At 40.1% G+C, this 24,490-nt stretch overlaps 2 protein-coding genes across 2 annotated transcripts in view; both read right to left on the bottom strand.

Annotated features, from left to right (window-relative positions):
• The window catches only part of PIP5K1B (phosphatidylinositol-4-phosphate 5-kinase type 1 beta), a 357,761-nt gene that overhangs the window by 258,358 nt on the left and 74,913 nt on the right, over window positions 1–24,490 (bottom strand). The window lies entirely within an intron of this gene.
• Window positions 11,468–12,913, bottom strand: PABIR1 (PP2A Aalpha (PPP2R1A) and B55A (PPP2R2A) interacting phosphatase regulator 1). Its single transcript, XM_068974137.1, has one exon. The coding sequence runs from the start codon at window positions 12,823–12,825 to the stop codon at window positions 11,962–11,964; it is 864 nt and encodes a 287-aa protein (XP_068830238.1). The 5' UTR covers window positions 12,826–12,913; the 3' UTR covers window positions 11,468–11,961.

Here is a 24,490-nt window from a genome sequence, read left to right as displayed (position 1 = left end):
ATCTGGTTCTTTCTTTTTAATCTTTTTCATATTATTAAAATATGCAGCTCATGACAGGTTGCTTAAAAGAAAATGTCATCTAAACTCTTCTCCCAATTATACAGAATTTGACTGTGTTAAAATTAAAGCAGATTTCTGAATTCTGGTCTGTGAAAATGTGAATGAGAGGAAAAAACCCAGCAATTTTCATGAGTGTTAGGAAAACTGAAAGAAGAGCATATTGACTTCACACACCATCAAAGCTGCACCATCATCTCTAGCCTGTGCACTGGAAGGGTTTTAGTCTGGAAGAGTTCCTAAAGCCTGAAACACTAATGTGCAACAATGAAATACATTATGACATGTATATCACAGATTTCCAGACGCAAACACACCACATTTCCTAAGCTCCATCTATCATCACTATTAAGAACTGAGTTCTTTCTATAGAGAAGAACTGGTTGTTAGGAAAGATATATAAGCCTTTGTCTCTTTCTTTCAGGAAATCTGCCATAAAGATAGGGGGTTATTACATATAATATAATATATATATATTCTTCAGGTTTGCATTTATTCAAATAAGTTTTCTGCTAAATAAATTTAATGCTTTCTCTCCTCTAATTCTAACAACTCTTTTTTGAGGTAGCAACTACTCCCACTTAACAGGTAAAAAGACTGAGGTACATAAAGATTAACTAATTTGCACAAAGCAGGGAGGTGGGCTAGGTCAGGAAAGCAGTTCTACTAGTCTGCAGATGCAGTGCTTTTAACCCCCTCCACTGCCCACCTCCCATTCCTACTCTCTCAAAACAACAAAAAACCCCAAACCAACCAACAAAGTAAGGGCTACAAGCAGTAAGTATAGCAATTAAGAGGAAACCAATACTACCCAGAGCCAGGAGAAGCACAGAAGTGTCCATGGAGTAAAGGGGACTTGATTGGAGTCTTGAAAGGCAGAAACGCAGTATCAGGAGAGAGAGGGAATTCCAGGAGAAAGCATTCTACCCTCCTGAGTACAAATATGGCTTGGATGTCCTTGAGTCCTCTTGTATCAAAGACTGGGACAGACTCCCCCAACCCACAGGAATGAATGTGACAATATTTTACAATCAGAATGAAATCATAGCAATTCAAAGTGAGGAAAGCATTCTTCCTTCCTTATCATAACTGGCACTCTCCTCTCTCACTGATCAGCAACAATTTCAAAAAGGAATAAGGAAAAAAAAAATCTATCCCTAAATAAAACCTAAGAGGACAATGAACTACTTAAAAAAAAAAAAAATTCACAGTACTCACTGAAGAGGAAAACGTCTCTGGGTTAAGAAACTGGGCCAAACTTGCAGACAGAAATAATTGTGTCACGGTGTAGAACTAAATTTCAATTTATAAGTGGAAAAAAAGCCATTAAGAGAAATAGATGACAAGGGAATAAAATGAACCAGATGAATTCATGAAGGAAGTGAATCTGTAAACCTTTTGCTTGAACAGCCTACTCATGTTTGGAGTAAAAGCATTTACTTATAGATCTTTCTCCTCATAATAGTCCCAGAAAGAAAAAAAAAAGGACAGGAAACAATTTTACTAGACTTTGCTTTTTTCTCAAATTATAATCATACATATGTAAAGAGATATTTGAAATGCTTAAAAACACTTTACCCATAAGAAGGGGAAGGGAGTGACCTTTTCACTTTAGTTCTTCTTTATCCTCAAGGAGCTAGAAGAACTCAATCTCTTTCTTCAGCCATCTGGCTGTCTCCAATTCTGCTCATCCTATTCTCTCTTAAACCTCCTCTAATCAGGCTTTCACTCCATCATTCCAATGAAATGACTCTCACCAAGGTGACCTGTAACTTACACATTACTAAATCCAGGGCTCAACACTTGGTCCTCCCTCACTTATCAGATCAGCTGCAACTGATAACATTTGGTCACTCCATCCTCTTTCATACGTTTTCTTCACATGGTTTCCAGGACACCACACTTGCAGTTTTCTTACCTCCCTGGTTGTTTCTTCTCAGTCTGTTTTTCCTGACCTCTCAGTGTTACAGAGTATTCCCAGGTTAGTTCCTGTTCTTCTATTCTTTGCACACATTCATGTGACCTGTAGTGATCTCATGTATTCTCCACTCTAAATATCATCACAGGCACAAGGCTCCCAGCTGTGTATTTCCAGCCCAGTCCTCTTTTCTGAACTCTAGACTCGGATATCTAACTGCTTACTTGACACCTCCACTTGAATGTCTAATAAGGTTCTTTTACTCAATATAACCAGACTGAGCTCCTAATACCTCTTGTCCCCATACCTCCCTTGCCCACCCCCCGCCGAACAGCGGCAGCAAACAAACCAAACCGCCAGAACAAAAAATCCTACCTCACACATAGATTTCCACATCTCAGTTGACGGCAACTCCATCCTTCCGGTTTCTCTCTCCTCCATCAGGCATCTCACACCCACCTTAAATCTGTCAGCTCTATCTTCTTTGAACGTAGAGCAAAATCTATTGGTTCTACCTTCAAAATATAATCTAGAATTTAACTACTTCTCCTCATCTCCAATGTTACCACCCTCATTTAAGCCACAGTGATCTTTTACTAGATGTTGGAAAGCCTCTTAATTGGTCCCCATAATGGGAGTAGTCCCTACCCCCTGTCTTTACTGGCTTTTGCCCCTGCTGCTCATAGTCTACTGTCAAGACAGCAAGAGTGTTTCTTTTAAAACCTAAGATAGGTCATGCCATTTCTATGCTCAACCCCCTGCAAAAACTCTCCATCTTTCATATACAAAGTCAGTGTCCTTTAATGGCACACAAGACCTTATGCCACCTGTACCTGCAACAGTCCCCACCCTTGCCCACCTCTCTAAGCCCCTCCAACTATCTTTCCCTTCAATAACTCTGCTCCTGCCACCCTGACGTCCTTGTTCCTCACTATATATATTATGTATAATAATTTACTTAATTTATTACGTTTAGTTGCTCTCCCTCCACCCTGTTAGAATATAAGCAAAATGTGGATGGGAATCTTTGTTTTGTACACTGATGTATCCTAAGGGACTAGCCAATGTGAGGCAGGTACTCAAATCAAAATTACTTAATGAATGAATTTCTAGTCTCCTGCTGCTAAGCCGCTTCAGTCGTGTCCGACTCTGTGCAACCCCATAGACGGCAGCCCACCAGGCTCCCATCCCTGGGATTCTCCAGGCAAGAATACTGGAGTGGGTTGCCATTTCCTTCTCCAATGCATGAAAATGAAAAGTGAAAGTGAAGTCGCTCAGTCGTGTCTGACTCTTCGCGACCACATGGGGCTACAGCCTACCAAGCTCCTCCATCCATGGGATTCTCCAGGCAAGAGTATTGGAGTGGGGTGCCATCGCCTTCTCTGTTCTAGTCTCCTAGCAAACTATAAAGAACCCAACCATGTGACTGAGCTTGTTCCACTAAGAATCTTACTACATTCCTTTCTCTTTAAAACAATCTGTACCATTTTTGCACCCACTTATCCATCCATTAATCATCTACTCAATATAAAATTTGAGTAACTATAACGTTCTATGCACAGGCATTAGGGGCAGAAGTAAAAGGCAAAGGCTTTGCTTTTATGCAGGTTAAAGATACATGTCAGCCTGTTAAGTGCCTTTATAGAAGCAAGGCCCGAGTATAACAAGATCACAGAGGAAAGCTATCTAACTGACCAGGGCTGGAGAGGCAGAATCATCAGGAAAGGCTTCTCAGAAGCTGTATCCCCTCGGTCTAAGTTAAGGAAAGAAGGTTGGTAGGGAGTGCAGAGGAAGAAGGTGCGGTTCTAACTAAGGACAGAACTTGTCAAAGCGCAGCTAGTGCATGGGAGCAGGAAGCTGGGGGAACCCCAGGCAGTGCAGTGTAGCTAGGGGGTTCAGGGGGTCTGTGGAGACATGCAGATTATCATACTGTGTAACTGGACTTAATCCTGAAGTAAAGGGGTAGCCATTAAAGTTGATTTCAGGCGTGCATTTTAGAAATTCAGGTAGTAAGTAGTGTGGTAAAATGGGGCCTTGAGAAAGACTATTTTAACTGAGTTTTAAACCTAGTATAAAGTGGTAAAGAGTTCCAAGAACTTTTATTCCTGACTCAAAGTAATCTTTGATAATAACAAAAGATAATTATCAGTATCACTGTATTATTATTCACCATTTTTTAGAAGACATAAAAGATGAGACCTTAAAGGGAAAGATGCTTGAAAAAAATTTTTAAACACACTGATTCAACCCCAAATCCCAAATGAAGTGGAACAAAGGAAAAACAAACACTCATGAAGAAAACCACCATCAGTGTCACTCTCTAGCCCACAGGGAGTTCACAATGTAGTCCGAGGGCTCGGGTGCCATAAGGTATATCCAATCCACTCATCATCTCCTCACTCCCATCCCCTTCTCAACAGCTCTCATTCTTCTGTCCAAAAGACAGCAACACTCAAGAGCTACTCGTCACTGAAGTTCCAGTCATCCTCCTGGCACTGCGACAGTAAAATCATTCTTTGTCCTGAAAGTAAGGGGAAGGGATTGTCTGAATCACAGGAATGGTTGCCTCAACCAATCATTTTACTTTGCAAGGGCACAAAAGATCTTTTTCAATTGTCTTTTTTCACAACCTGCCTTCCTAGCCAAGCCTTAGATGTCAGTTTGCTTTGGAAGACCGTTGTAGGCAATTGGAAAAGAACCAGAACTACCCCTGGCATTGATACAGAACTGAACTTTCACAGGTAAATAAAAGCGATATGTTCTCTGCTCTCTAGCCTCAGTCATGCTGTCTGAGAATTTGTTAATGAGTGATTTTCACATCTACCCAAGTATTTATTCCAAAAGTTCAAACAAGAGAAATAGAAATCAGGCACAAAGAAACCCTATGTATGAGAACAAAATACCTATTTCTCTTTAAGGGCAGCAATTGGAATTTGGAAAGTTGATGCAAAATCAAGGCACCAAACACTCTTGCCAACAGTACCTATATATGTATATGTGTGTATAATTTACAAAATCTAACCTACTTATCTGAAAACTAAGGAGAAGAAATCTAAAATGGAAATAAAGGTAAATATGGCTCCAAGCATACAGAACAAGACTCATAAAGTAGGTCAGGTGTGTATATGTGCAAATGTGAGTGTACGTTTAGTTGTACATGCACAAGATTGGAGTATTTGGTGTTCTCTGTCTAACTTGTTAGAAAACTATTTTCACTAACAAGCTACATATGTACAAATTTTATCTGCATCTACTTACTATTTCTGAGTTTGGGTAAATCACTTACCCTCCCTAAAGCTAATTTCCTTATTTTTAAATTTAAGTGTAGTTGATTTACAATGCTGTGTTAGTTTCAGGTGTACAGTACAGTGACTCAATTATCTCTATCTACCTATGCTTCTTCAGATTCTTTTCTCTTACAGGTAGAACCAAAAGTCACTTTTCAGGGGATTTGAAAATATTTATTGAACTTCCCAAAATGACAGCAACCTTTTAGAATAAACTGTAGCTTTCAATGGTTCATTTCCAAGTACCTAATGCAGGGATGTGACACTGAAATTTGAAGTCTGACCACCAACTAAATGCACTCCAAGTTTTCCTTTTTTGGGTCCTTTGGCTGGACAGTGAAGTGATTTTTTTATGAAGTAAAGGTTAAAAAAAAAAGTTTCTCAGGGATTGTTTGATTGTTCTAAATTTAAATCTCTAACCTCTGGGGACAGCTTCTTATAGAGAAAGAAGGCGAATTTGTTATGTAAGTAATAAAAGGTTTTTGGATCACTCTTTAAATCCTGCTGTTTAAATACTGAAATGGCAACCCACTCCAGTATTCTTGTCTGGAGAATTCCATGGACTGAGGAGCCTGGCAGACTCCATTCTGCGGGGTTGTAGAGTCAGACATGACTGAGCAACTATCACTCATTTAAATCCTGTTGCTTTTCCTCAAAAAATGATACATTTTTACCATATAGAGTTTATTTGAAGGAGGAGGGATCAAGTGGTTCTTGCTTGTTTCCCTAGGAGTATAATCTAAGGACAACCAAGGATATTGTATAACTCAAGTATAACAAAGCATATATAACATATATACGTATTTTTTATTTATACATGTTTTTTTAAAACAATCTAAAATTTGTAGTTTGGGATTTATTTCAAATAGCAAATCAGTTTTAAAATATGTAAACTATGATTTCCTTCTATTCTACTTTTTTTTATTCTACTTTTTCTTAACCTCTTAGTAAAGAAAACAATCCTCCTGATTGCTTTCTCTAATATGATAATAATGTCTAGAGCCACCATTTTAAGTAAACATATCATTTGATTCAAAACAGAAGTGGTAACACTAGCAAGCTGGACAATAGGCTTCATCTCAAAAACAAAACCAAAAGTTTGTTCATAGGAAATGACAAAAAGACTTAAATTCAAAAGGAGAAGAAAATAAGAAAGTAATAGAGACTTGAGAAAATGTATTTGGCTTTCTCATGATAAATGGGAATAACCATTGCATTTACCTCATAGGGTTGCCATGAGGATTGAAGCACAGAAAATAGTGTCTAGGCCCATACTGAATACTCAATAAACATTAGTGCCAATTATTATTACTACTGGCAATGATTCAAGTTATTAGACTATATCCTGTTTTTCTATGAGGGAAAGCAAACAGTCTTAAAGGGATCATTGTCTCGTGAAAATCCTACCTGCCAAGCAAGGATACCTCTACTTTATGAAGAAAGCACAGTGAAAAAACTCCTCAGGAGTCCCCAAATCCAGAAGAAGAGGTAATTACTGAGGGATCAGTGTTTCTGATTTGTGAAGGGAAGGTTACCATACAAATAAGAGATAACACTTGTTCTGCATTTTCCAAAGAATTGGACATGAATTAAATGGTGGAACTTACAAAGGGAAATGTCTGCTCACTGTAAGAAGACTGATGCTGACAACACTCATCTTATAAAAGGACAGGCTGCCTAAAGGGGTAAAGGATACGTTCTTACTGAGTGTGAAAGGAGGACTTTCACCAGTCAAGGATGATAAAAGATTCCTCAGCAAGTCCACACTAGATGACAACAATAATATAATGACAACAACCATCCCCACAAGAATAGTAATTGATAGTTGATACTTCTACAGAAATTGCCAGCATTGCTGTAAGAACTTGACATACAGAGACCCACTTAATCCCTACCTCAGTCACCCAGCTCCACAGCCTGTTTTTAACCACTACAGTATGTTGCCTGCCTCCTACTTCGAATCCTGAGCAGGTTACCTCATCTCTCTGTGACTTCATTTCCTCACTAATAAAATGAGAATAATAATGGCACTCATTTACTCAGAGGACAGTGATGAAGATTAAATGAAATAATACATATGTTTAGCAGCTAGAACAGAGCCTGACATGCAGTTAAGTACTCTATAATAGACATTTGAATATAAAGGTCATACTAACTTTTAAGAAAACTTTTTTAGTTGGATGGCAAGGTAGGGAAGGCATAAAGAACTGTCTTGGCTACAGTGAGTAATCTGACTCAAAAAAAGTGTTTTTGTGTGTTTTTTTTTAATCATCTAAATGGAATTCAAGGCTTGCTGATTAGGACTGATTCTCTGAATAAAATGAACATGAAAAAACAGGGCAAAACTGATAAACTGAGTTCTGCAGTGAGATCAGACTCTCCATATACTTTGTCATGGTCAAATGGAATGTAAGATCTTGAAAAAACAGCCTAGTCCATGACCCACAGCTGACTTCTTGTAACATCTTCAAGATCTTGGCCAATCACTCAATTCCACTTTCAGCAGAACTCTTAATTGCTTCACACACTGGGCTTTACCAAGTACCTGCGTAACCAACTCCCAAACCTACGTTAATCCAATCTACCTCTTTTGCACCTGCCATCTAATGTGGCCTAACGAAACTCCTACTCACCCTTGTCACTCCTTTACAGGTTCTCACAGAGGCAGCATTAAACCTCCACCTCACTCAAGCTTCCAAAGGTCCTCCTGCCCTACCCTCAAATATCCTACACTCTTTAAAAATTGGAAAATAGAAGCAATCAGAAATTCTTTCAATTTTCATATGCCTTCCTCCATACCCCTAAACTCCTGCAACATGAATCAACATTTACTGCTTTTGTTGTCTAGCCTTTTCACTCTCCTTCCTATTGCAAAAGGGGAAAAAAAAAAAAGTGCTTTCCAAGACCAACTCGTTCTATTTTCTGATGCTACTCAGGAAATGTCAGTTACATCACCATCTTTGGTTTGTTGCTTTGGCAACTGTTCCCTCCCCCCCGACCGCCACCCTCAGTATCACACTTTTCTCTTGGACCTTCAGACTTTTTCTACTGACCTAAAAACATGCCAATAAGAAAACAATCCTCAGTCCTGTTTCCCTCATAAGCCTTGACCCTTTCTTTCCCCATTATATGCCAAATATCTGAGAGGTCTCTTATAGGTATGTAGCCGGCTGAACAGATAAATGAGAACCACTGGAAGGCAACCCCATACCGATTATTCTTGATTACAATCAATCTTTTAAGTATGAGGTTCTGACATCCTGCAGTCACAGATTTGGTGACTACTAATTATTTTTTCCACTTACACTGCTGTTTTTAACAAACATAATAACAAAGGAAAATACAGAACAGAGTTTTGTTACATATGATGAACTGCACTTTAACTCAATGTTGATATGTGCTTTGGGGCTTCTAGCACCAAGTTTATAGATTAGCAATACTAATACCTTAAAAATGTTTTTTGAAGGATAATTCTTGTATCAGCTAGCCTCTTACATTCTACAGAGTAATGACTGAAGTTATGAACAATAATGTAAATTACCTACAAAAACTTAGAAGCTTATTGGATTTAAAACTTACCACCAATATAGAAAAACAAACTTACAGAAATAAAAGTTTCTCTATACCTTCAGGGAAGAAGATCTGGTAAAAAGTGGTAAGACAGGAGAGAACAAGATGTACTGAATGAGAAGCAAGCCAGTAAGGGTGGAATGCAAACAAGGGGAGGGAGAGGAAAGGGCCAGATTGCACAGGGCCTCCTGAGCTAGAATGAATACCTTTTGGTACACCACAAGAACAGGAAGCAGATGAAAAGCTTTAAGCTGAGAGATGTAAGGATCTGATCTGCAACTGTAAAAGGATTACTCTGGTTGATCTATGGAAGATGAACAGGTAGCCAAACAGAGAGTGTGAAGGGACAAGTGGGAATCAGGAGGCCTAAGCAGGACATGATGGTAGGCTGGATCTGGGTGGCAGCTGAGATGAAAAGAAGACAGATTCTAGAAGACAAGATCAATAAGATTTGGTGAATGATTAGATATGAGGGAAAGAAGAGATGTCAGTGAGATGCTGGTTTTCTGAAATTTATATACCTATATACACAGAATGCAGAGTAATATCTTGTACAATATAAGCTGAATTATTAACAGAAATTACCTATAGGAAAAGAAGATGAATTTTACATAGCAGATAGAGACAGATTTTCACTTTTTACTATATAGATACCTGCATTGTTTAAATATTTTTATAAGTAGAAGGTATACATTATTTCATAGTTAAATTCAAATGCAATAAAAAGAAACAGCATTTTCCTGGGTGAAAAGGACAGGAATGCCATTTTAGGGAAAGAAACAATTTAATCAAAGGTATAAACACATGAAAGTACAAGGCCTATTTAAAGATTACGAACTGGTTTAGGGTTTACAAAGAAGGAAGAACATGTAACTGGGACAGGATGAACAGAGGATGCCTATGCTGTGTTAGTGTATAGGCAGTTTATGAAGAACCTTCTACGTCAAGCTGAAGAAAGCATTCACTAAAATGTACAAAATGGTGAAGCATATAAAGTTTTTAAGCAGGAAGATGACAAAATCAAGTTATTTTAGAAAGTTCACTTTAGAGGCAGTACCAAGCCTGGATCAAAAGGGAGGTAAGAAAATAAGCCGGGAAATCACTTAGGCCGGGACTTAAGCTAAATTCAGGGGCAAGAGAGATAGAGAAAAGGAGATATGAGACTCAGTTCGCAAGCAGACAGGACATGGTGATTGAGCTGGATGTGGCACCACAGGAACAGGGAAAGTCAAAGATGCTGCCCACGGTTTTGAGTTTAGGAAATTAGATAGGATGACATAATTTCAGATTATCCAAGAACAGGTTAAAAGAAAAGATACTAAATTTTGCTCTGGAGATGCTGAGGTTAAAGAACCTTTGGGAGTAGGTCAAAGCGCCCAACAGGAAGTTGGATATATACATGTGAATTTGAGCGACAAGGTCAGAACTGGAGCACATTAACACTGTTACCCAGAATAGAGAACTTTAAGCCTGTGGACACAATCTTACCCTCGCTGTAATTCACTGAATTCTTGAGTTGACCGGTTCCATTTATTCTCATAGTTGTAAAAATTCCATATAATTGTAACGTCTCTGTAGGCAATAACTTAAAGTGAGCCGGAACTTTTTCCCTTGGTTTCTTGGTCTCTCTTATTTTTTTCCCCTTTCCCTTTTGTTTGCCATTCTTTCTATCTACCTAGTTATCTAGTAAGGAAGATACAGGAAATAAGAATGTATCATATAAAAAAAAATCTGTCATTAAATATTTTCATACTTTGTCTTAATTGTAAAAGGCAAAGAAAAGAACATTTCATAATTCTCCCTTTACTAAAACCTAAATTAAATAATGATTTACCTACATGACTCTCCCCTGATTTTCTCTGGCAAGTCATTGCCCCTTAATTAACTGACATCCCCCAGGCAGTCAACTCCAGCTGTAGCTTTAACCACAGAGGTTCCTGAAACAATTCCACAGTCCTGTTGTTGCTTACTGTGAGAAATTTGAGTCACACTGTACCTTTGTCTAACTGATGATGCCCTAGTTTCTTGGGAGGTGGAGAGGAAGGACCTGTTGGCAAGGAAACAGCTGCTTCCTTCTTGAGCCAGGGAAAACCAAGAAGGTGACAGATGGACAAAGCGGAAAAGCAGCCAAAAGTTTCTTGAGCTCCTTGTTGGCAAGAATTTTCACTGAGGCACGACTGAATATCTTATTAAAGCATACCAATGACTGAGAGAGTTTCATCTGCCTAGGTGCTCTGCTCAAGTTCAACAGGGCTTCCCACACATTTTCTACAATTGATAAAGTCTGCAGTGGTACAAAGAACTTGGCCTCAGCCTATGTACAGTGGGTTAAGACTGCAAGGCACTGTCCCATTTAACTTCAGGAATATACCCACAGGAATGCACTATCTGGTAAAAAAAGAAGAAGAAATTCGGTATAGTAGTTATATTTGTATGACATATTAAATTACTATTAAAATTTCATTAGAAAATGTTTAAACGTTTATGTTTGTATATTTAAAAGATCTGTTGCAAACTTTCATATTTTGCTCTTTTATCAGCTTCTCGCCCCCCCCCCCTCCACTTCTATACCCAGAAAATCACATAATCAAGAACTCCTGGGTAAAACTGACAACCACTGGATGGATAAAACTAACACTTTAAAAATAGCTGTACAAAGGTAAATTATTGTTCTTCATCAAATAGAAGTTAGCAATCACTGACAATAACGTTAAAAATTAGCGTGGGCATGAAGTATGGAATTTTAAAACATCAGTTTACTATGCTGATTAATTCAACATTTATATTTGCATCAGAACTTAATAATCCCATAAATAAATAGAGCTCTCAGTTTTTTAAAAAATCAAGGGATAACATATGTATTTAGACATATTAGCAGCGTAAAGATGTATGCTTCAACACACTTATTGGGAAAACGTCTGAAAATATTACTACACTGAATTCAAGGGCATCCGCAGGAATCTGGCATAAAAGTTCTCTAGAATAACAATATTTCAGGAAATTCCAAAAAAGGAAAAGGGTCAAATAGGAAATAGCCTCAAATTAATCGACAAAGTTCAGTGCTTGTTCCAACTTGATTTTTCTCTCCATTGCAAAAACAAAACCGAGTCTCAGGAAGGGGGGGGTGAATCACTTAGATGAAAGTTCATCTACTGGAATAAATGGAGAGGCCGCTTGGGCAGGCGACACAGGAGAGTCGGTGGTAGTGCTGACTTTCGCTGGTGAGTTACAAGAAGATCCGGCGCTGCTGCTGTTTCCATCAAGGGTATCGGAAGATACACACACACCCGGATCTGACAGCTGCGCAACGTCAGAAGAAAGCATGTTGGTGATGCCTTGGAAAAATCTCTTTGGCTGATATTCAGTTTCCATTTCACATTTTCTTTTCAATGGTCCAAGAACACTTGGTCTAATGCAATTAATGGGACTCTGGCTTCTCCGGGTAGTAAATCGGGTCGTTGGGCTGGGAATAGGACTTGGAGGCAATCCATTGCTACTCACAAAACTTTGCAAGGATGGTGAAAAACACTGCTTTCCAATTCCCCGGGTAGGCGACGGTGCTGGCGACACCGGAATGAAATCGATGCGTTTCGGGGAGGCAGATTTCTCCACGTCGTTGTCGCTCAGGCTGAAACTTTCCTCCCAGGAGTGGCTTATCTGCATTGCGTTCTGCACCTCGCGCTCGTGGACAGTCTCTCGATTGATCAAGTCCATGCCCTCCTCCTGTTTGATCTGGTGCAAGCGGCTGCTGTGCATGCGGACTGGGGAGGCCGGCAGAAGCAGGCCGTGGCGGTTCGGGAACGTTGTGCTGTTTCGCCTGGCGCTCGGCGCCTCGGCCTGGAACACCGGAGAAGTGTCACTGAGGCCGTGGATCAGGGGGGCGCTGTTAGATCTCCTGAGGCCCCCGCCGCCGCCACTGCTGCTGCCCTCCGCCGGGTTCCCACCTGAGCCCGGAGGGAGCTCCAGGTCTAGCTCCATCTTCTCCTGGGCCATGTCGCGGGCACGGAGGAGGGGGCGGTGCTCAGTCACAGACCTAGGATTCCCATTCCCCGCAGTCCAGGGCCGCGGCCGCCGCCGCCGCCACCGCCACCGAGAATCTGTCAGCGGCTCGTCCCTCTGCGCATGCGTGCCCCTCCACGCAAGCGCCCTGCAATGTCTCTTCCTGGCGCCGGCTGAAAGCGTAATAGCTGCGCCGCAGCCCTAGGGGGAGGGGCGAGGAGTGGTTGGTAAGGCAGTCAATATGTTTCTTCCGCAAATAGCTTTGAGCGCAAACTTCCTTTAACACATGTTAATAAGGTTACCATATTCAGGAGTATATGTTTATAAAGTTACAGCTCTGAAAAAGAAGCACTTTGCGACTTTGGGTTATATGATGAGGAGAGGAGTTGGTCTTAACCCGACAGGCCTTCTCTGAGGAAGGGCCAATCTCTGGAGATCCTGAAAAGCAGGCCAAAAGGATGCGGTGTATAACTCCCCGGGAAGCGAGGACTGCCAGCCCTGTGGCAGGCGGGAACCAGGAAGGGAGGGAGTGAGTATGGCCTGGAGTGGAGTGAGCTAGCGGGATGTGAGGTGGTAGACCTTTATCCTGAGAACAATAAAAACTCAGAAGGTTTTTGACCAAAGGTATAATAGCGACTGAAAAGGTCTCCGGCTGCATTCCGGAGAATACGTTACTGGGAGATTAGAACAGACAGAAAAAGACAGAGAGGAGGCAATCCTCTGGACCAGAATGATGGGAATTTCAAGTAAAGTGGTACTGTAGGAAAGGAGTTGGAAAGAGTGGTAAATCTGGGAACTATTCAGGTTAAGAAGGAAAAAACCAACCTGTAATTGTATTACTATTGTTTTATTTACAATCATATATCTAACACAAGCATATGTGCTCAATCGTGTTCATTCACTATGAGGGATTAAATGAAGGAAAAACAAACAGGACCTCGCACTTTAAAAACACAATACATGGCTCATGTAATTAATATAAACTTTCATATCTCATTAAAAATCAGTTTATACTTATTCTTTAGTGTATTCAGTCAGATTCTTTTTTTCTTCTGTGTGCTATGTGCCAGGCACTGTGGTAGGAATCAGGCCCTATGAAAACATTCTACTTGGGGCAGGGTAGGGGGGAGAGATAAATACATGAGCTATTTTTCAGATAGTGGTAAGCCTCAGGAAAAAAATAAAATAGGGCGGTGTGATGGGGGGCACTACTGGGAGAAGGGAGGGTGCAATTAGACAGAGCTGGGATCAAAATGACAAGAAGCAAGTCCTGCTGACACCTGGGGAATGAATATTCCAGCCACAGAGAATAGCAGATGCAAAGGACCAAGGCAAACATAAGTGTGGTGAACTGGCAAAACAAAAGGGCTATGCAGCTGAAGCATAAGGGAGAGAGTGATATGAGGGATAAGAGAGTTTCAATCTTAGTCTAAGTATGATGAAAACTCACTGCGAGTTTTGAGCAAGAGAATGATAATTATCTGGTTTATGTTTTATATCACTTTTGCAAAACAGGCTGAAAGAGACTAAGAGTGCAGATAGAAAGATGGATTAGGAACCATGGCAACAGAGCAGACAAGAGATTATTGGACTAGGGTTCTATCAATGGTGATGGGGGAGTAGATGGATTCAGGATACATTTTGTAAGTAGAACCAATAGGATGTGTAGATGGATTAGATTTACATGGTGAAAGAAATAAATAATCCAAAGGCAACTCAGAGATGTTTTACTTAAACTGGGTAAATGGCAGCATCATTTACAGAGGCAGGGAAAGAGTTCTTTTAGAGTAGAAACTGAGTTCTGTTTTGGTTGATTTGATTTGGAGGTGTCAGATATCCATGTGCCTAATTTGAACTGAAAGAGAGCTTAGTGATTTTTGTTTGGTCTCCTTTTTGCACTTGAAGAAAGTAAGATCCAGAGAGGCTGGCATAGTCAACATCACACAGCTTGTTTAGTAATGGGAACCAGTACTAGAATCCAGTGTGAAAATACTAGACCATACCTTTTCCACTGTCTCTCAAACAGCTTTTAATTTGAAATCCCCCTATTTCATTTAGTCATCCAGCTAATGAAATAATGTTGATTATGCATACTTATTGGAGAAGGAAATGGCAACCCACTCCAGTATTCTTGCCTGGAGAATCCCAGGGACAGGGAAGCCTGGTGGGCTGCCATCTATGGGGTCGCACAGAGTCAGACACGACTGAAGCGACAGCAGCAGCATGCATACTTATAATTCTAGGAACTGATTTAAGTGTTCCAAGTGCCTGACACTATTTAAAGTGCATCACATGTGGAACCTCATTTAATCCTCACAGTAACTGTAAAGGAAGTATCATTATTCCATTTTTCAGGGGAAACTGAGATGCAAGGATTAAGTAATGTGCCCAGGATGACAGGAAGCAGTCGGACCTCATCCTTCTGGCTCCAGAGCACGGGCACAATGCTGCCTCCTCCATGTGCAGTAACACTTCAGACAGGGAGAAACCATTTCCAGATTGTCTACACCTTTGCAAGTGCAATGGCATTTGAGAGAGAATTTGAAGGACAGGTAGGATTTTAATAGACAATATTTTATATAGATTTGACAGCATGGGTATAATATAGTGAACTTGGCTAATACATGAAGTACATGGAGAAGAATAGGTAATGGGGACAAGATGGAAATTAAAGTTGGAATCAGTATTGGAGCTCTGAATGCCAGGAAAAAGTGCTTGTATTCAATGTGTGGGGCAATAGGGAACTGTTGAAGGTTTTTAACAAGAGGAACAACACAATGAGAGCTTCACTTTAGGGCCTTCCAGGTGGCCCTATGGATCATAGAGAAAGAGAACTGGAAGAATGGAAGGTGGAAAGAACCAACACGTTGTATGTGCCCAGGGCTGCCAGTTACTTTAACATTTATCATTTAATTTTCCTTATAATCCTATAAAGCAGATACTGTTATGCTCATCTTGTAAAAGGGACAATTGAGGTTCAAAAATTGCAAAAGGCCCTATAGCTACATGGAAGAACAAAGATCTGAATGAATCTGAATCAAGATGTCACTTCAAAACCCATATTCTTTTTGATGCTTTCTCCATGAATTAAAGATGGAGAATTTGATAGCTAACTCTGAGATGAGTGAAGTTGCTCAATCGTGTCCGAATCTGCAACCCCATGGACCGTAGCCCCCCATGCTCCTCCATACATGGGATTTTCCAGGCAAGAATACTGGAGTGGGTTGCCATTTGATGAAAGTAGAATCTAATCTAAAGTTGGGAATGGCAGGAAAAGGAGATGGATGTGGAGACTGGAAGGTAACAACCCAGATCCTGACTCTCTGGATGTACAGGGGACGAAGAGAGAGGAATCACAAACAACTTAAGTTCGAGCATGTACAGCTGAACAAATGGTACAACAGTATTGAATAAGAACAGGTGAGAGAGGAAGAGCTTCCAGAAGAAAATCAATATTAGATGAGTAGGAAAAAAGTATTAACCACAATCCATAGCATGTTGCTAATTTGCATATTACTAAATTAATTCTAGCATGACTCACATGTGCAACATTGTTCATGCATGTCTGGATAAACAATAATTATCTTCACTAATAAAGATCAGAGATAGTGATAACCACAAAATCAAACATCTATGCTATTTGGTTCTTACCTGAACATACCTATTAGAGATCTTCACCCATTTCCCTGTTTCTACCCTTGTCACTTGTCCACCCAACCTTCAAGGTCATCCTTAAAATAAAACGTGAATAGTCACTTCCCTGTTCAAAACCCTTTGGTGGATTCCCACTCGGGAAAAAAGCTGAAGTCATTACAATGACCTATAGTGCTCTGTCTGGGTCCCTGCCATCCCTCTGCCTACCCACCTCCAACTGCTCTCCCCACTCACTGCTTTACCTCCAACTGCAGAGGCCTCCTTACTGTCCTTTGGCCCACCAGGCATGTTCCCCCTCCACTCAGCTTACTCTTCCTTCCAGTGGACATCTACACTGTTCCATCCCTTCAGCTCTCTGTACAAATTTCATTGACTAAGAGGTTTTCCTTGACCTTTCCTTGTAAAAAGCAACAGCAGAGTCCACCACCAAGCCTACACTCCCATCCCCTCACTGTTTTCATTTATCCTCCAGGGCACCACATGACAAAATGTATACAATGTTTTCTTGCCTCTTTGTCCTCAAGAATGCAAACTCCATGGGGGCTCCCTGCTATAAACCTAGTATTCAGAACAAGGCCTGGCATATAGCACTCAATAAGCAAGTGCTGAATCATTGTATAAGTGAATGATGAATGAATACACGGACTAATATAGCTCTGTCCAAAAGGGAAGAGAACTCTAGTTTTTGAAAATCCAGCCTAATAGGCCTTTCTAGTCTGATTCTGTGTGCTCTTTACTCTGATAATTCGTCTCATATCAAGACTATCATTAGTTACAGTGCCCTCCAGCCCATGCAGGCAGGTTACCTGAATGAATCCAAGATGTGAACTAAGACATTTAAGTTCGAAGTTTCCATTCTTTTTTAACCATCTGCTGATATACACTTGACAGAATCAAAATGCTCAGGGCTGAGAATTCTAAGCAGTGTTACTCCTTCCTCTCAAAGGAATAAAGAATAAATGGAGAAAACAGCAATTCAGCTATTAAATAAAAGGCAAAAATGCAATTCAGCCTGTTGCAAAAATAACACCAGATGCAGGATCTAGCTCTTCCCTGAATCAATTCACCCTTCTGGTTTTAACTCTGGGTATGAAGTAAATACCAAACTTAAAAGTAAATCATAAAAATCAAACACCTACTTAATAAACTTTACTGTGCTTAATATTTTTTTCAAACTAACACATAGCTGCCTTTTAATTCCTAGGAGCAATTTAAAATTAAATCTTCAAGCATATGACAAGGCAAATATGCATTTCTGAATCCATACTGAATGAATGTGAAATACAAAAACATGTGCACATGTATAATCCGAGATGAACTGAAAATGTCTCCATATCCCACATTAACTAATATCACCAATCTAGAACAAAAATATTGCAGAGGAAAAGTGTACTTTCAAAGTATAGGAACTTAGGAGTGTTTACTGGTACAATAACTTAGGGGAAATGTTTGGTAGTACATCATACTACCTACTAAAAGAAAATATATATACATGTTCTACGATTAAGAAATTCCACTTTGGGGTATACAGCCAAAAGAAAGTTAGTGTTTATGTCTATTAAAAGCCATGTACAAGAATGTTCCTTGCATTATAACTTACAATAGCCCCAAACTGGAAACAACCCAAATGTCCATGAACAGAAGAGCACTATCCAGTGAATTCTTTACTCAACAACATGTTCATGTATAATGTTGAATGAAAAAATCAAACACGAAAGAGTACATACTTTATGACTTCCTCTTTATGAGGTTCCAGAACAGCCAAAAGCAATCTACAAAGGTAGAAGTCAAAACAGTGGCTACCCTTGGGACTAATATCCTGCTCTGGGTGCTGTTGACACAGGCATAAACATATGTAAAAAAATTATTTTAAAATTAATTCAAATGTACACACTTTATTGCATATAAAGTTAGTCCTCAAAATGTATCAATATAGAGAGAAACAGAATGGGAACTGGAATCTAAATGGAAGACAAAACAGAATAAGAATGAAGATCCTTTGTTTAAATGCTAACCATGAGTCTAAACTGGAATGCTAAGCTTCCAAATCTCTTTGACACACAACATTATCAGTGGCCTTGACAGGACAAAGAAAGGAGACAGAAACATATACACACCCCGCTCAAGCTACATTTCACTGGGGCCCTAAACACCAATAAGTCTCCAGCAGCCTCACACAAACACTGGACACTTGTCTGAGGCAAGTTACAGATCACCGACAGAACCATTGGTTCTCCTTGGCACTGTTCCCAAAGAGCCCTCAAAGTTATTTATTTCTGAGACGGCATGAAGTCAAGGAAATGAAGCTCATTTCATAGCCTTTGACTTTCTCAACTGCAATCTGTGTATTCTGCCCAGTTGGTTCTGCCATTTCCTCCGAAGCATAATTCATCAAATGAGACAAAAGTAACATCAAAGAAACTCAGCAGGGGCTGTTATTACATATGGAAGGAATGAAAAATGTGCTTGAGGATGCGATTCTGGCCGCAAGGATCTTACTTTGTTATCATAATGAAAGAAAAATAGATGATCTCAGGAACTGTGATCAATCGTTTACTGGACAGTTTCTGAGAGCCAGTAAGTACAGAGACCCTTCATAGTATATACCTCGAGGGCGCTGAATCTAATCCTTAAAACTTAAAAGCAGCAGCAAGGATTAAAAAATCAAAGCACGAGTTTACTAAAGGGCTTTTGACCCCCTCACCTTTCGTCTTTGATAACAGCTAAAAGGCTATCATGTCTCTTGCATGAAGCCACAGTCTTTATATGGAGGAAGTAAAAAGGCAAAATGGGGACTTCAAAGGTCGGACAGAAGAACCTTATGGCCTAGGGCCTCAGCAAAGTTCAGACAAATAAATGTGAATTGTAGTTATTTTAATTTTTTTTTAAGAGAGAATATCAGGGAAGATATTAAAAATAGCCATCCAGTCCCCACTCTCTAAGTCCTTCAAACAGAATAGAACAATGAGTTGGTATCATTCTTTGTTGTTCTTCACCACTTTTATACATTTTAGGCAGCACCCATTTTTTTAATGCCTTCTTTTAAGCCATAAACCAGGGTTTTGATTGTTGTTCTTTACTGTTTACATGTTACATGTTTCTCTCTGCCTGTTTGCTATCTTTCTCCTAAAGGATTAACCCAATCAGCAAGCAGGGGAAAAAGAACTGATGGCTTTATGGCTAATGTATAAAGTTAATTTTAAAACATGCAAAAGTTGCAAATATAGTTGCATTTATATACCTGGGCCTTCCAGTTGGGTACCTGGGAAACTTCTAAAAGTGTTTAACATATTAGTGCCAGTAGAACTATAGCAAAAAAAAAACAAAAAAAAAGTTCCATACCTGGAGTCAAACAATTGTACTTCCAGCACAGTGACCTTAGACAAGTTTGTCAGCTTTTCTGGGCTTGCTTTACTCATTTATAAAGTAGAGACACAATGTCTTTGTTGTGAACATCAAATGATGTCCATAATAGGCCTTGTAAGCAGTAAAGACTCCATACACACAGGCTTCTCTCAATGAAAATACTCCATGCTATGACTGCAAAATGAGTCTGCCTACCCTTCCACTCCTCTCCTGATTTGGAACCAGTCCACTGTTCCATGTCCAGTTCTAACCATTGCTTCTTGAACTGCATACAGATTTCTCAGGAGACATGTAAGGTGGTCTGGTATTCTTATCTCTTTAAGAATTTTCCACAGTTTTCTATGATCCACACAGTCAAAGGCTTTGGTGTAGTCAATAAAGCAGAAGTAGATGTTTTTCCAGAACTCTCTGGATTTTTCTATGATTCAATGGATGTTGGCAATTTTATCTTTGGTTCCTCTGCCTTTTCTAAATGCCTTTTCTGATGCTGAAACTGGTTCCAAATTGGGAAAAGAGTATGTCAAGGTTGTATATTGTCACCCTGCTTATTTAACTTATATGCAGAGTACATCATGCAAAATGCCGGGCTGGATGAAGCACAAGCTGGAATCAAGATTGCCAGGAGAAATATCAATAACCTCAGATATGCAGATAACACAATCCTTATGGTAAAAAGTGAAGAGGAACTAAAGAGCCTATTGATGAAAATTAAAGAGGAGAGTCAAAAAGCTGGTTTAAAACTCAACATCCAAAAAACGAAGATCATGGCATCTGGTTCCATCATTTCATGGCAAATAGATGGGGAAACAATAGAAACAGTGACAGACTTTATTTTCTGGGCTCCAAAATCACTGCGGATGGTGACTGCAGCCATGAAATTTAAAGATGCTTGCTCCCTGAAGAAAAGCCATGACCAACCTAGACAGCATATTAAAAAGCAGAGACATTGCTTTGTGACAAAGGTCCATCTAGCAAAGCTATGGTTTTTCCAGTAGTCATGTATGGGTGGGAGAGTTGGCCCATAAAGAAAGCTGAGCACCAAAGAATTGATACTTTTGAACTGTGGTGCTGGAGAAGACTCTTGAGAGTTCCTTGGACTGCAAGGAGATCCAACCAGTCAATCCTTAAGGAAATCAGTCCTGAACATTCATTGCCAGGCCTGATCCTGAAGCTGAAACTCCAATACTTTGGCCACCTGATGCGAAGAACTGACTCCTTGGAAAAGACCCTGTTGCTGGGAAAGATTGATGGCAGGAGAAGAAGAGGATGACAGACAATAAGATGGATGGATGGCATCACCGACTTGGTGGACATGAGTTTGAGCAAGCTCTGGGAGTTGGTGATGGACAGGGAAGCCTGGCATGCTGCAGTCCATGAGGTAGCGAAGAGTTGGACATGACTGTGTGACTGAACTGAACTGAACCCTTCCACTACCTTCATCAAAAAGCTTCCTTTGTTTTCTTGTTTTTTAATTTGATTCTGTGGAAGAAAATTCTCTCCTCATCTTCTTCTCTAAGACTGTAGCAATTTTTAGAGAGAGAGAGTTTCTGTGGTCTAAATGGTATGAACTGAGAAGTTCATCTGCAATCAAGTAGACAACTTCTAAGGCGGTAAAATAAGAAAAAACACATTTCTAAGAATTTCACTCTGAGTCTGTCTGAGGAGAGATGAACCCCATGGGGGTGGAGAGGCCATCAGGAACTAAAAATGTAGCTGGATCGGTGACTCCTATTCCCTGCAGCAAACCATTTGCCCATCCCAACAGCAGTAGCAACCTTCCCTGATCGCGCTGAACTTTTCAGTCGGGACTAATCCCAGAGGCTTATTCTCATTTATTCATTGTAAACCCCGTTTTGAATTCCTGCTGTCATGCTACTGTCCTTCCTGGCATATAATAAAATGCACAGACACACATTTGGCTGAGCCTGATAAACACCATGAATCCAGTCCCTCTCAAAATTGTTAGAGGAAAAGGGGAAGAGATCAGAAAAAGACTCAAGAAGGTTCAAGGGTTACCATTCCTCTAGATGCATCTTTCCCTCCAGGTAGCTGATACCTTGTAGGTATATTTTGAGGACCAGGTCAAATTATCTGCAGAAGCTTGAAGCTGCTGCCCCAAATCTAAAGATTTATAACCTACATGCTTTAGGGAGAAATTTTTAGCTTTAGAAGATGACAGGTGCACGGGCAAGAGTTCCCTAACCTCTAAGACCCTTGATGACAGTGACTGCTGTTACTGAGAAAGGGGGAAGGTCCTAATTTGCCCTTTTGCTTTTATTCAGCTTCAAGCTAATATGACTAGTAAATGCAACAAAAAACAGAGTATTAAATAGCGGGAGAGGTGCTCTATTTTCTCCTATCTCATACTAATTTATAAACTAAATGCAACCATAATTCAGTATCTGCATGCCTTTTTTCACCTGCAGTTCAATTTGTTGGTAGGAAATTAATTTTTACCACCGATGGAGTTCAATCATCTGAAAGTCCCAATTATTAGGAAGTGGTACAGATGTTTCTTTTTCACTCTCCATTTGAAAACTGAAAGTTAAGAGAGGAGACTTCTTCAGCTTTTATGGTTATGACACTTTTTACCAGACAATATTGTCGTTATCATTATCATCATCCACTTAGAGCTTACATTTACTGAGGGCATATGTGCCAAGTATACTTCTAAGTACCATGGAGATATCAACTCATTTAATCTCTACACCACTTCTAGGATTATTATCCTCAGTTTATAGATGAGGGGAAAGAGAAACAGAAGTAAAAAAAAAGGTGCTTGAGATGACATAACCAGTTAAGGGGTAGAGGAATTTAAGCCCAGGGGTCTGGCTTCAGAGGCTCAACTCATGAAATACAGGTGGATTCCTCAAACCTGCCATGATCATGGTGCTCCAGGCTATTTTCAAAGAATGATGGAGGGGCTTCCCTGGTGATCCAGTGGTTAAGAATACACCTGCCAATGCAGGGGACACAAGTTCAGTCCCTGGTCCGGAAAGATTCCACACGGGGCAACTAAGTCCATGTGCCACGACTACTAAACCCAAGTGCCACCACTGTTGAAACCAGGTGCCCTAGAGTATATGCTCCACAATGAGAAGCCACCACAATGAGCCACCACGCATCGCACCAAGAAAGTAGCCCCTGCTGATCAAACTAGAGAAACCCCTCAGGCAACAACAAAGACCCATCACAGCCAAAACTAAAATAATTTAAAAAAAGAATGATAGAGGACTTGACATGTACAGGACAGTCATTCTGCAAATCAGACAGATGAGGGACCAATGTGATTGCATGGATTTACTGATAACTTGCAAGGTCACAAAATCGAGCAATTAATAAATGTCATATTGTCCCAAAGCAGTAATGAAAACTAATGTAAAGGATTAGTACCACAGAATGTCAGCTGCAAACGGGGCTTTAGACATCCCCTACACTAACCTTTATCAGCAAGGACATCAGTTCAGAGAGCCAAAGATTTCTTCAAGGTCAAAAAGGCCTTCAGTATGCTTTATTAAAGTCACAGAAATCACTTCCTCAGTGCTCTCTGGGTTCCCTTTCAACTGTTTCTCTAAACAACAGTATTCACTTCCACGGTTTCAACTGTGACCAATATGCTGATGTCTCAGATTTGTATCCCTAAATAGGGCTGACCTATCTCTAGACTGTAATATATAAGCACCTACAAGACAATTCCATACTTTATGTTTCACAGGTCCATCAAACTCACTTGCGAACAAACTCACTTCTCCTTACCCCAAATCTACTACTTCTCTTGAGCATGAATTCACAGCAATCTCTCCAGACAACACAGCAACACTCCATAGAGTCTGAATCTCTCCAGCCCTTCATGTCTCCCATCTAACCCATCACTAAGTCTCTTCAACTTCACTTGCTTAACAATTGACAGCCTCTCCTTTCTTTCTGCCTCTATTACTAAAGCATTCTGTGTACCCCTAACTACTTCAATAGCTTCAATACGTTTGGGACATGTTAGGATGGCTCCAGTCCTACACAATTTGCATAAATACCGCCAGAGTGAACTTTCTGAAATAATCTCATCAGGGTGCAGCCCCTTCCTTTCACTAAAATCCTTCCATTACTGCACCGGGTATGCTAGGAGAGCAGGTAAACAGACTACAGAGAGGAAGACAGAGCAAAAAGAAGGAAGGCGTTGGAAGGGGCAAGGGAAGTGGCAAACCCAAATGTGCCCAAATTGCTCTAGAGCTCTACTCTCTTTGAAAAGTGCTGCTTAAATAGTATTTGAGAAATCTGCATTGTAAAGTCACAGAAACTGGGTTTAAATCTTGACTGTGTAACTTACAGGTGTGTGGCCTTGAGAGTCAACAGGAATTGAACAGGGTCTCCTGCATCGCACTGTAGAGGGTATAATCAAAATGAAAACAACCTCAGGGAAGTTGAGAGTCTAGGGAGGAGGTAAGCAGCACAGTATTAACTATAAACTAGGTTAGATCTCATGTCCTCAGCCTTAAGTGAGCATCATAATCATCTATGGGATTTTAAAAACAGACAGAACAGGGCTCCAGCATAGAGATTCTCACTCAATAGGACTGGGGCTTGATACTGGCATTTTTATTGAAAAAAAATTTTCCCAAGTGAATCTGATGTGCTCTCAAAG

Source organism: Capricornis sumatraensis, chromosome 6 (assembly GCF_032405125.1).
Source record: "Capricornis sumatraensis isolate serow.1 chromosome 6, serow.2, whole genome shotgun sequence".
Classification (NCBI taxonomy): Eukaryota; Metazoa; Chordata; class Mammalia; order Artiodactyla; family Bovidae; genus Capricornis; species Capricornis sumatraensis.
This window is presented reverse-complemented; position numbering and strand designations above follow the sequence as displayed.

Coding starts and splice junctions, on each gene's coding strand:
- PABIR1 (XM_068974137.1), bottom strand. CDS start 12,825: ATGGCCCAGGAGAAGATGGAGCTAGACCTGGAGCTCCCTCCGGGCTCA.